The 11,615-nt window shown below is 41.6% G+C and overlaps 1 protein-coding gene across 2 annotated transcripts in view; it reads right to left on the minus strand.

The window, feature by feature from the left end:
• The window catches only part of LOC100554433 (trafficking kinesin-binding protein 1), a 35,947-nt gene extending 30,868 nt beyond the window's left edge, over window positions 1–5,079 (minus strand). Inside the window, exon 1 of one of the 2 annotated variants that reach the window (XM_008113398.3) lies at window positions 4,739–5,078. In XM_008113398.3, the coding sequence (XP_008111605.2) occupies window positions 4,739–4,877 (139 nt within the window). In that variant the 5' untranslated portion in view covers window positions 4,878–5,078. Of the gene's footprint in view, window positions 1–4,738 lie in introns of both variants that reach the window. The other variant, XM_062984007.1, reaches the window with a different exon arrangement.
• Between the last annotated feature and the right edge of the window lie 6,536 nt (window positions 5,080–11,615).

Below are 11,615 nucleotides of genomic sequence, written 5' to 3' on the forward strand. Positions count from 1 at the left end.
TAGCTGCCAAAAGTCTGCCAAAAAGGAAACCAATTTCCATGTCGACATCTTCCTGCCTGTCATTATATAACTCTGCAGATATTTTAGGAAGTTGACAACTGTCTGGAAGCATTAAACTATGAGCCTGCTAGCTATATACCAAACAAGAGACTGTTATGGAGAAATATCTCTCTCCTTTTTACAGCCAAACTCTCAAACCTACTGAAGGAAGAAGAGGAAAACAAGCAACTGGCACAGAACTGGCTATGTGCAAATGTAAACATTCAGCTCCTCCAATTCAATGTGATGGGCAATGCACTTTTCTCCATTGTGAACCATATTTATTATGTTTGTGTATTTCCATGTAAACTGATGCAAACCAGACAGTAGGGGCTCATGATCCAGTACTATTTTACAGACCAGCACTTTGAGGAATTTATACTTCAGAACATATAGGGTTCAGGACATGTGGCTCTCTCAATATTGGGACGGCAGAGTCTATCACACCTAGCCAGCCTAGCGAATTATGGCAAAGGACCATTTTAGATGCAGTCTAGTTAGTCCTAGATACTATCTAAAGCAGGGGTCCTCAAACTTTTTAAGCCGACGGCCGGTCCACAATCCTTCAGACTGTTGAGGGGCCGGATTATCATTTAAAAAAAAATACAAACAAATTCTGATGCACACTGCACATGTCTTATTTGTGGTGCAAAAACAACAACAAGAACAATTAAATAACAATACAATATTTAAAAATAAAAACAATTTTAACCAACATACATTTATCAGGATTTCAATGGGAAATGTGGTCCTGCTTCTGGCCAATGAGATAGTCAAGTTAATTAAGGTTGTTGTTGTTGTTGTTGTTGTTGTGTGCCTTCAAGTCATTTCAGACTTTGGGTGAGCCTAAGTCTAAAATTTATTTATTATGTATTTATTTACTGCATTTATTTACTACATTTGTATCACACCCTTCTCACCCCAAAGGGGACTCAGAGTGGCTTACAAATTATATGCACATACAATATATTATATTATTAGCATAGCACAATATTAGCATTATATATTACTATATTGAACTATACCACTATACTGTAATATTATTTGTAATATTATATGTAATATAGAATATATAATTAATATTATTATATGGTGTTATTATTAGTGTTATATTGTATTACATTATAATATTATTATCAATATTATATGTATATGCAATATATTATATTATAAAACTGAGGGCGGGGGCCAGGTAAATGACCTCGGAGGGCCGCATCCGGCCCCCGGGCCTTAGTTTGGGGACCCCTGATCTAAAGGATCACATATTCAACACTTTTGTCCTAAACATAAAAGGTCATGGATTGAACCCTTGAAAAGTTCTTTTAAACTTTCCTTAAAGGCGGTTTTTTAAAATCTCTTTTGTTTTCACAGCTCTGTGGAAATGAGCAAGCCATCTTAAAACAAAAACAAAACAATCAATGTTACTGTCATGATGTAATCAAATCAACACATCTTTACAAATACTAGAGGGTTACAAAGAACTGAGGAGCTGAAGGGTAAGGGGCTCGTATATCTGGAACTGAGTCTTTGCCATTCAAAATAGTATCATGATATCTATCTAATTTGGACTAATTTGTAAGACTATCCTATCCTATGCTGTCTGGGGATTGCACACTTTTTAGAAGTCTGACTTTATTGTATAATACTTTTTTAATCAGAGCAAATGTACCCAAGTTCACTTTGTCCAGGGAACAAATAGTTAAAAAGCAAGACCATACCATCATGCTGAGCATTTTGTGGCAACAGCGTCATCAAACCATTATGCTACGTTGGTGTTTCACGTCACAAAGAGAAGCTCCCTGTCACTTCAACCACAAGATTTTTTTTTGGTGGAGACTGATGTACGCTTATATGAAAATAATCAGAGGTGAATCACTATGAGAGGTTAGATTATAAAATCCAGAGTAATGTATAAGTTAGAGATTCATCCAGGTCCCTTTGAGCCATGCAACTCACAGGGTGACCTTGGGCCCGGCATTCTCTCTCGCAGCCTGACCTAGCTCACAGGATTGTTGTGAAGAAACGGTTTGGGGTAGCGCCTCGTACATTGGACTCAGCTTGATAGGGAAATGCTATAACCCATTCATAATAATAGTGATATGTGAATTCAACCTCCAAGCTTCATGCTGCTTGCAAAGTCATTTTACAAATTGCACACTAAACAGGGAAAAAGGACTTTCTATTTAGTGTACAGTGGATCCTTGTGTCCACTGGGGTTTGGTTCCAGGACCTCTTGTGGATACCAACATCTATGGATCCCTCAAGTCCTATTTTATACAACAGTGTAGTGTCCTTTATATAAAAGGGCAAAACCAAGGTTTGCATTTTGGATTTTGGGGAGCGGGGGCTATTTTCAAGTCTTAGATGGTCAATGGACCATCTACTGGAGCCCTTCATGGCGCAGCGGGTTAAACCACTGAGCTGCTGAATTTGCTAACCGAAAGGTCAGTGGTTCGAATCCAGGGAGTGGGGTGAGCTCCCACTGTTAGCCCCAGCTTCTGCCAACCTAGCAGTTTGAAAACATACAAATGTGAGTAGACCAATAGGTACTGCTCTGGCAGGAAGGTAACAGCGTTCCATGCAGTCATGCCAGCCACATGACCTTGGAGGTGTCTACGGACAACGCCGGCTCTTCAGCTTAGAAATGGATATGAGCACCAACCCCCAGAGTCGAACATGACTAGACTTAATGTCTGGGGAAAACCTTTACCTACTGAAACCACAAATATGGGCAAATTATATGCTCAGTAGAAAACTGCAGGCTGACAAACAAACCTGCACAATACACATTTATTTTCAAACACAGGCCTTTATCCTCATTGGTTTAAAAACCCATAAAGTGCCAAGAGGTCCAGAGATGACGTAGATCAGTTTTCCAAAGTAGTGATAGCTAATGATGCGTGAAGTAGTCTATCTGGAGGTTCCAAATAGGAGCAAGGCTGATATTGATAATCAGAAGCCTTGTAGTGCATAGCATAAAATACAACATTTCTCCTTTCAAACCTGTGCATACCTTGATTGTTCTTCAAGTTAAAGAGTTAGAGAGAACACATTATATAATCCCTCATCTAAAACCTCTCTGTAGTAGGTGTGGTCCTATTACTTAGGGAGATGGGACACTACCCACTGAAACTCCAAACAGTAAGGGATATAAGGTGCACCAAAGCTTTGCAAGAAAAAAAGGGGGGGGGGGTTGGGCAGCTATCTAGACATAGCTAGTTTCTGGGGATCCCTTGGCTTTGCCTTTAGTGACCTCATCCTCCATAGGCAATGGGTCAGGTTAAGCTCAGCTGTATTCCTGGTTCTCACACAAGTGACCGGAGCCCCCAGTGGTGCAATGGGTTAAACCCTTGTGCCCGCAGAACTGCTGACCAAAAGGTTGGCGGTTCAAATCCGGGGAGCTGGATGAGCTCCCATCTGTCAGCTCCAACGTCCCATGTGGGGACATGAGAGAAGCCTCCCACAGGATGGTAAAACATCCGGGTGCCCCATGGGCAACGTCCTTGCAGATGGCCAATTCTCTCAAGTGAATTGCAGTTTCTCAAGTCACTCCTGACACAAACAAACAAAAACAAACATAAGTGACCTACCTGTGGCTAAAGTTTATTACTTAAATGAACATATTCCATGTGGATCTTTTTCATTCTGATTTAATCCCTCAGATGTGTAAAAGAACTGAATGAGAATTAAATACTCAAGAATACTGTATGTTGCGCCAATAAGAGATTAGGAGGAGAGTATGATTTTTTTTTCATTCATATAGACAACGCCAAAGAAACAGTTAGGTGTAAGTATTTTACGGAGTTTTCCAGAGCCTTCCAAGGTCACCAGCAACAAATGGCTAAAACTATCAGGTTGGAAGCCATATAATAAATAATAACAACAACAACTTTATTTTTATATCCCACCTCCATCTCCTCGAAGGGACTCGGGGTGACTTACATGCGGCCAAGCCCGATTCAACAAAGATTAAAACCAAACACAGATTAAAATATATCTCAATAAAATCAACGACACTACAACAAGACAATAACATAAGGACCAGTTTTTATACAGCTTCCAAACAAATTGTTTTCAAAACCATTCCTAACCTTTAAGAAACATCCCTAACCAAGAGAAGGAAAGCAGACAATCTGATAAAAATGATGGAGGAAGCAGATCTTTACAGATCTGTATAAGAGGTAAATGCTGGAGCCTAGGGAGGCATGAAAGAGGAAAATTGATCAAACATACCTCCCAATACCCTTCTAGAAGAAAGGTAATAAACATCAGAAAGCCAGGACACACACCTGTCTCCAGTACACTCAAAGCATGCAAGGGAGCAAGCTCAAAGCAACCTTTCCCCAATTTGAAGCCTGCTTCAGATGTGTTCAACTATCCACTTATCATCAGCACTGTAGCTGGGAATCGTGGGAGTCGCAGTCCAATTATTCTGGAGGGCATTGGCTTGGGAAGGTTAGAAAGGTCGTATAACTGCACAGTTCTACGCCAAGCTACAAATTGGACTATTTTAAAAAGGAAATCCCAACATTTGCAGCAATATAGCATCACGGTGGGAGGAAAGCATCCTAGCAAAGAGTAAGGTCTGAGCATAAGAAGGTCAGAGAAAAGGACAAGAAGGACATTTAAATCCGACGAGCCAAAAACTCCTTTCCAACCCATCTCCCCTTTGCAAACCCTAATCCGTTCTTAGTCTTACCCTCCTCCAGCTCCTGGGAAATCAAGTCTGTGTTGTTCTCCAAAGCTGTATTCCCATTGACTTCATCGTAAGAGGCAGGGCTGGTCCAGAATTCCATTCCCTGCGAGCCCAGAAGCTCCTCTACCTCAGTGGGAAACATCTATCTCCTGGAAAGGCTCCCTCCTCTCCTACCCTTAAGTCCTCCCCCCTGCTTCTGCCAAAAAAAGAAGAAGAAATAATTGCAAAGCTCTAAAACGCCTGTGGCTTCCAGCCTGAGCAACCCACACTCTCCTCCTGCCCTGTGCTTATTTATTTTTTTGCAATGCAGCCTCTGCTTGCCCCCACCCACCCTTACTTATAGAGTCTGCTGTCCACCTGCTGAGGAAGAATCCACTTTCACCTGCAAAAAGGGGTGTGTGTGAAAGAAGGATGGGGGAATGCTGAGCCCATTTCATGCACCTACCTGTGCAATGCAAAAAAATTGCACAATTTGAGAGCTGGAAGATGTAAAGGCTAAGCTTATCGGAAGAGTTGGGGAAGGGGAGAAGCCTTCGCCTCCCCCCTGTTGCTATGTTGCACAATGGTCCAGCCCAACTCCATCTTTATGCAGTATTTCTGAATGGGAGGGTTGGTTCATGTGGGCTGAGCAATTTTTAAAAACCCATATAGAGACACATTCATACTCCACATCAGACAACTCAAAATAATGACCACCTGAATTGTGCAGGATTAGACTTTCTATACATTACAAAGCACAGGTGTATGTGTGTGTATATTTTTAAGCTACATTTTTAATTATCTTGATCTTATAGAGAAATTATAAGATCAAGATACTCAAAATGTAGCTTAAAATATATGCAGGTAAAGGTAAAGGTTTCCCCTGACATTAAGTCCAGTCATGTCTGACTCTGGGGGTTGGTGCTCATCTCCATTTCTAAGCCGAAGAGCCGGTGTTGTCCGTAGACACCTCCAAGGTCATGTGGCTGGCATGACTGCATGGAGCGCCATTACCTTCCCGCCGGAGCGGTACCTATTGATCTACTCACATTGGCATGTTTTTGAACTGCTAGGTTGGCAGGAGCTGGAGCTAACAGCAGCCGCTCACTCCGCTCCCGTGGTTTGATCCTGGGACCTTTCGGTCTCCAGCTCAGTGCTTTAACGCACTTCGCTACCGGGGCTCCACAAAATATATGCAAACACATATATATTTAATTATCTCAATCTTATAGGGAAAATATAAGATTGAGATAATTAAAATGTAGCTTAAAATATATACACACATATATATTTAATTATCTTGATCTTATAGCGAAATGATAAGCTCAAGATAATAGAAAATGTAGCTTTAAAATATATACACATACATATATTTTAAAGGAGCCTCCGGTGGCTCAGTGTGTTAAAGCGCTGAACTGCTGAACTTGCAGACCGAAAGGTCCCAGGTTCAAATCTGAGGAACGGAGTGAGCGCCCGCTGTTAGCTCCAGTTTCTGCCAACCTAGCAGTTTGAAAACATGCAAATGTGAATAAATCAATAGGTACCGCTCCGGTGGGAAGGTAACGGCAGTCCATGCAGTCATGCCAGCCACATGACCTTGGAGGTGTCTACGGACAACGCTGGCTCTTCGGCTTAGAAATGGAGATGAGCACCAACCCCCAGAGTTGGTCACAACTGCACTTAACGTCAGGGGAAACCTTTACCTTTACCTATATTTTAATTAACTTGATCTTATAGGGAAATTATAAGATCAAGATAATAGAAAATGTAGCTTAAAATATATACACATACATATATTTTTAATTATCTTGATCTTATAGGGAAATTATAAGATCAAGATAATAGAAAATGTAGCTTAAAATATACACACACAACACACATATATATATTTCATTATCTTGATCATATAGGGAAATTAGGCGCCACCGGTGGTGCAGTGGATTAAACTGCTGAGCTGCTGAACTTGCTGACTGAAAGGTTGGCAGTTCGAATCCAGGGAGTGGGGTGAGCTCCCACTGTTAGCCCCAGCTTCTACCAACCTAGGAGTTCGAAAACATGCAAATGTGAGCAAATCAATAGGTACCGCTCTGGAGGGAAGGTAACAGCGCTCCATGCAGTCATGCCGGCCACATGACCTTGGAAGTGTCTATGGACAACACCAGCTCTTCGGCTTAGAAATGGAGATGAGCACCAACCCCCAGAGTCGGACACAACGAGATTTAATGTCAGGGGAAAACCTTTATCTTTACCTTGTAAGGAAATTAATGTATCTGCCATGTAGAATTAATGCAACTTGACACCACTTGAATTGCCATTGCTCAATGCTATAAAATACCAGGAAATTTAGGGCCCTTCCAGACAGACCCTATATCCCAGGATCTGATCCAGGTTTTCTGCTTTAAACTGGATTATAAGGGGGCCTTTCCACACAGCCATATAACCCAGAATATCAAAGCCAGTAAATCCCACAATATCTGCTTTGAACTGAGTTATCTGAGTCCTCACTGCCATATATCCGAGTTCAAAGCAGAAAATATGGGATTTTATTCCGCTGAGTGGAGGGGGCCTGAGTCCGCACTGCCAGATAATCTGGGATACACAGAAAACCTGGGATCAGATCCTGGGATATAGGGCCTGTCTGGAAAGGCCCATAGTTTGGCGAGCCGCCAGCATTCTTTGGCACAAAAGGCAAAGGAGCTTGCAAGACAACAGCTCCCATTCTAGATTCTAGAACAATGAGCCAAAGCAATTCAAGTGGGGTCAAACTGAATTAATTCCACAGTGTAGATGCACCCTATCATAGTATAAGGCAGGCATGGGCAAACTTCGGCCCTCCAGGTGTTTTGGACTCCAACTCCCACAATTATTAATAGCCTACCGACTGTTAGGAATTATGGGAGTTAAAGTCCAAACCATCTAGAGGGCGGAAGTTTGCCCATGCCTGGTAAAAGGGATTGGGCTGAATAAGACACACATTCAATTTCCAATTGCAAAGAGGGAAAGCCAAGGCACAATGACCTGGAATGCTTAGTCTTTGATGAAGAAACAGGGACATTTTTTTAAAAGGCAATACAGTGGGCTTTGGCATCTGCTGATTTGGTTCCAGGACCACAATTGGATAACACTGGCCAACACTCATTTCTCTTGCCTCAGATGTTAACACATGCTTCTATGTATATCTGGCCTGCTGATTCCAAAAATGGCACTATCAGCTCTAGTTTTTGGCGATACAGAACATACACCATATACCATTTTAACTCTGTTCACTCATAAAAAAATGATGATAACCCATATCTAAGAAACTAGAACTGATGTCTATCCAAGCCTGGATCTTGATTGTCATATAATCAAGTTTCTGAATCCAGATTATCTTATTTAAACTGAATTATGAGACTATTTCCTGCTTCTTAGCGGGGGGTTGGACTAGATGGCCCTTGAGGTCTCTTCCAACTCTACTATTCTATGATTCTATGATTCTATGATTCTATGACTATACTGTCATATAATCCAGTTCAAAGCAGATGATCTGGATTCAGCAAGTGGATTATATGGCAGTGTAGATTGGGCCCAATACCATTTTCTGAATCAGCGCCCCAAATAGCCCCAAAAACAGGTCTAAAAACCAAGATACTAAGAATAGTTTTTGTTGTCGTTGTGCTGTGTCATTAATGTAGATGCTCAAATTCACCAGCATAGTAAAATAATAAAATAAGCTAAACCTGTTCAAAACATTCTGTGCCATCTTCCAGAAACATTTTGACGTAGTCTAGGTAAAGGTTTCCCCTGACGTTAAGTCCAGTCGTGACCAACTCTGGGGGTTGGTGCTCATCTCCATTTTTAAGCCGAAGAGCCGGCATTGTCCATAGACACCTCCAAGGTCATGTGGCCGGCATGACTGCATGGAGCGCCGTTACCTTCCCGTCAGAGCAGTACCTATTGATCTACTCACATTGGCATGTTTTCAAACTGCTAGGTTGGCAGAAGCTGGAGCTAATAGTGACTGCTCATGCCACTTTGAACCTGGGACCTTTCGGTCTGCAAGTTCAGCAGCTCAGCGCTTTAACACACTTCGCCACCGGGGCTCCCTTGACATAGTCTACTGATATAATAATAGCTATCGGAATAAAACCCAAAGAACAAGTATGATGTACATAGTTTGGAAATACTGTTTGTTCCTTGTTGGTGAGTTTGTTTGTATAGTATCTGCTGGAGTTTGATACCAGGACTCCCCATGGATACTAAAATATATGGATGCTCAAGTCTCATTATATACTATGGCGAGGTAAAATGTGTTTCCTTACATAAAATGACAAAATTAAGTTTTGCTTTCTGGATTATTATTATTTTTCAAGGCATGAGTAGTGGGATCCATGGATGCAAAATCCATGACTAAGGAGGGCCAACTTTGAGATAGTGTGCATACAGGTAATATGCACAACATGTTTATAATGCACACATTGTACGGAACAGAAAGGTGGTTGGTTGCACTATTCCTAAAGGTTTGCCATTTTTATTAGGTAAACTACAAAGCATCTTAAATTGGGGAGAGAGAGAAGGAGATCAGACTGCTGTGGAAGCTTGCTGGGTAGTGAAATAATTGAGTTTGACTTGACTGAGAACCTCCTTATTTATCTTAGGGAAAATTTTCAGAAGATGGTGGTTGATCCCAAAGGTTCAGGTTAAATATCTGGGAAACAGCAAAACATCAAAAACGTCCTTAGAGAGTTGTTTTGAACCACCTCGCTGCAACAAACTGAGCAAAGCTTGGGCAGGCTTTTACATGAGGCACGCCATTAGGTAACTGGAATGTATAGACAAACCTCTGTAATCCCTCCCATGTTATCATTTTCTGCAGACTTCAATAACTTTCTTTAATGTCCAGACAGCCTACACAGTACACAGCTTTCCGTCATCCCCCAATGGACATGGCATTCTAGGAAGGCTAACATGATTTTGAGTAAGCCCTGAATAATTTACACTTGAATTTTAATAATGGATGAGGTTTTCACTGAAAGGAATGGTGCTCTTGCCAAAGAGGGTGGAGAATAACAAAACAAGTTATAAAGTTGGAGTTGTGCTAAAAATACAGGTACAACCATCACTTTGGACAGATTCTGGGGCTTGTAAAGCCTCATCTACTACACCCCACTATAAAAAATGAAATAGGAGACCACCCAACACTGCAGAATTATAGAAGTTTGACACGTTTCTTAACTACCATGGCTCTTGGTATTTGGGATTTATAGTTTGTTGTGGTACCAAACGTCTCTGAAAAGAGAAGTGTAACTTCCCATCAAACTACAACTCTCAGACTTCTATAGCTAAGGCCTCAATGACACTACCATATAATCCAATTTCAGAAAGCAGATTAATTGATGAATTATGAATCTGCATTGCCATATAATCCAGTTCAATGCAGTTTATCTGCATTCAAAAATTAGATTATACGGCAGCATAGATGGGGCCTATATGCCATAAAAGTCAATGCGTTCTCAATTCTGCAGTATGGGTACAGCCTATGAGGCATACATTTTACCAAGAGGTATAGTAAAATGTATGTATGTGTGCACATAAGCAGGGGCCCCCGGTGGCTCAGTGTGTTAAAGCGCTGAGCTGCTGAACTTGCAGACCAAAAGGTCCCAGGTTCAAATCCGAGGAGAGGAGTGAGCGCCTGCTGTTAGCTCCAGCTTCTGCCAACCTAGCAGTTCAAAAACATGCCAATGTGAGTAGATCAATAGGTACCGCTCCGGCAGGAAGGTAAGGGTGTTCCATGCAGTCATGCTGGTCACATAACCTTGGAGGTGTCTATGGACAACGCCGGCTCTTCGGCTTAGAAATGGAGATGAGCACCAAACCCCAGAGTCGGACACGACTGGACTTATCGTCAGGGGAAACCTTTACCTTTACTATGCACATAAGCATCATTGTGACCTATTACACAGATATCCCTCCTTTTCCCAGTGAGATCAGGAAACATGACTTTCCTCCACTTACCCAATTTATTACTGCCTATGTTTTAAATTATTTTAATTTTTATAAGATGTGTTATTTTACTGTAATTTTATTATGTTACTGTTTTTATTGATGTAATACTATTTTGGGCTTGTCCCAGTGTAAGCCGCCTAAGGTCCTTCAGGAGATGGAGCTGGGTATAAATAAAGTTTTTATTATTATTATTTTATTATGACACAGCAAACAAGGTAGATATGCTGGATTTCGTATCACAAAATCACAAGTCGAACACTTCCCAAGTGTCTAGGACTGTGTGATGTATTTTCGGATGATGCGTGCAGATCCCAGCAGGGTGGCCTTTTGCAGTAATTTTGTCAATGCCTATTGCTTCCAAATGCCAGCTGAGATCTTTTGGCACGGCACCCAATGTGCCAATCACCACCGGGACCACCTGCACTGGTTTCTGCCAGAGTCTTTGAAGTTCAATCTTGAGGTCCTGATAGCAGCTGAGTTTTTCCTGTTGTTTTTCGTCAATGCGACTGTCACCTGAGATGGCAACATCAATGATCCAAACCTTTTTCTTTTCCACAACTGTGATGTCTGGTATGTTGTGTTCCAGAACTTTGTCAGTCGGGATTCGGAAGTCCCACAGTATCTTTGCGTGTTCATTTTCCAATACTTTTGCAGGTTTGTGATCCCACCAGTTCTTTGCTGCTGGGAGGTGGTACTTGAGGCATAAGTTCCAATGAATCATTTGGGCCATATAGTTGTGCCTCTGTTTGTAGTCTGTCTGTGCAATTTTCTTACAGCAGCTGAGGATATGATCAATGGTTTTGTCAGCTTCCTTGCACAGTCTGCATTTTGGGTCATCAGCTGATTTTTCTATCTTGGCCTTAATTGCATTTGTTCTGATGGTTTGCTCCTGGGCTGCAAGGATCAGGCCTTCTGT

The sequence above is a fragment of the Anolis carolinensis genome, chromosome 6, assembly GCF_035594765.1.
Source record: "Anolis carolinensis isolate JA03-04 chromosome 6, rAnoCar3.1.pri, whole genome shotgun sequence".
NCBI lineage: Eukaryota > Metazoa > Chordata > Lepidosauria > Squamata > Dactyloidae > Anolis > Anolis carolinensis.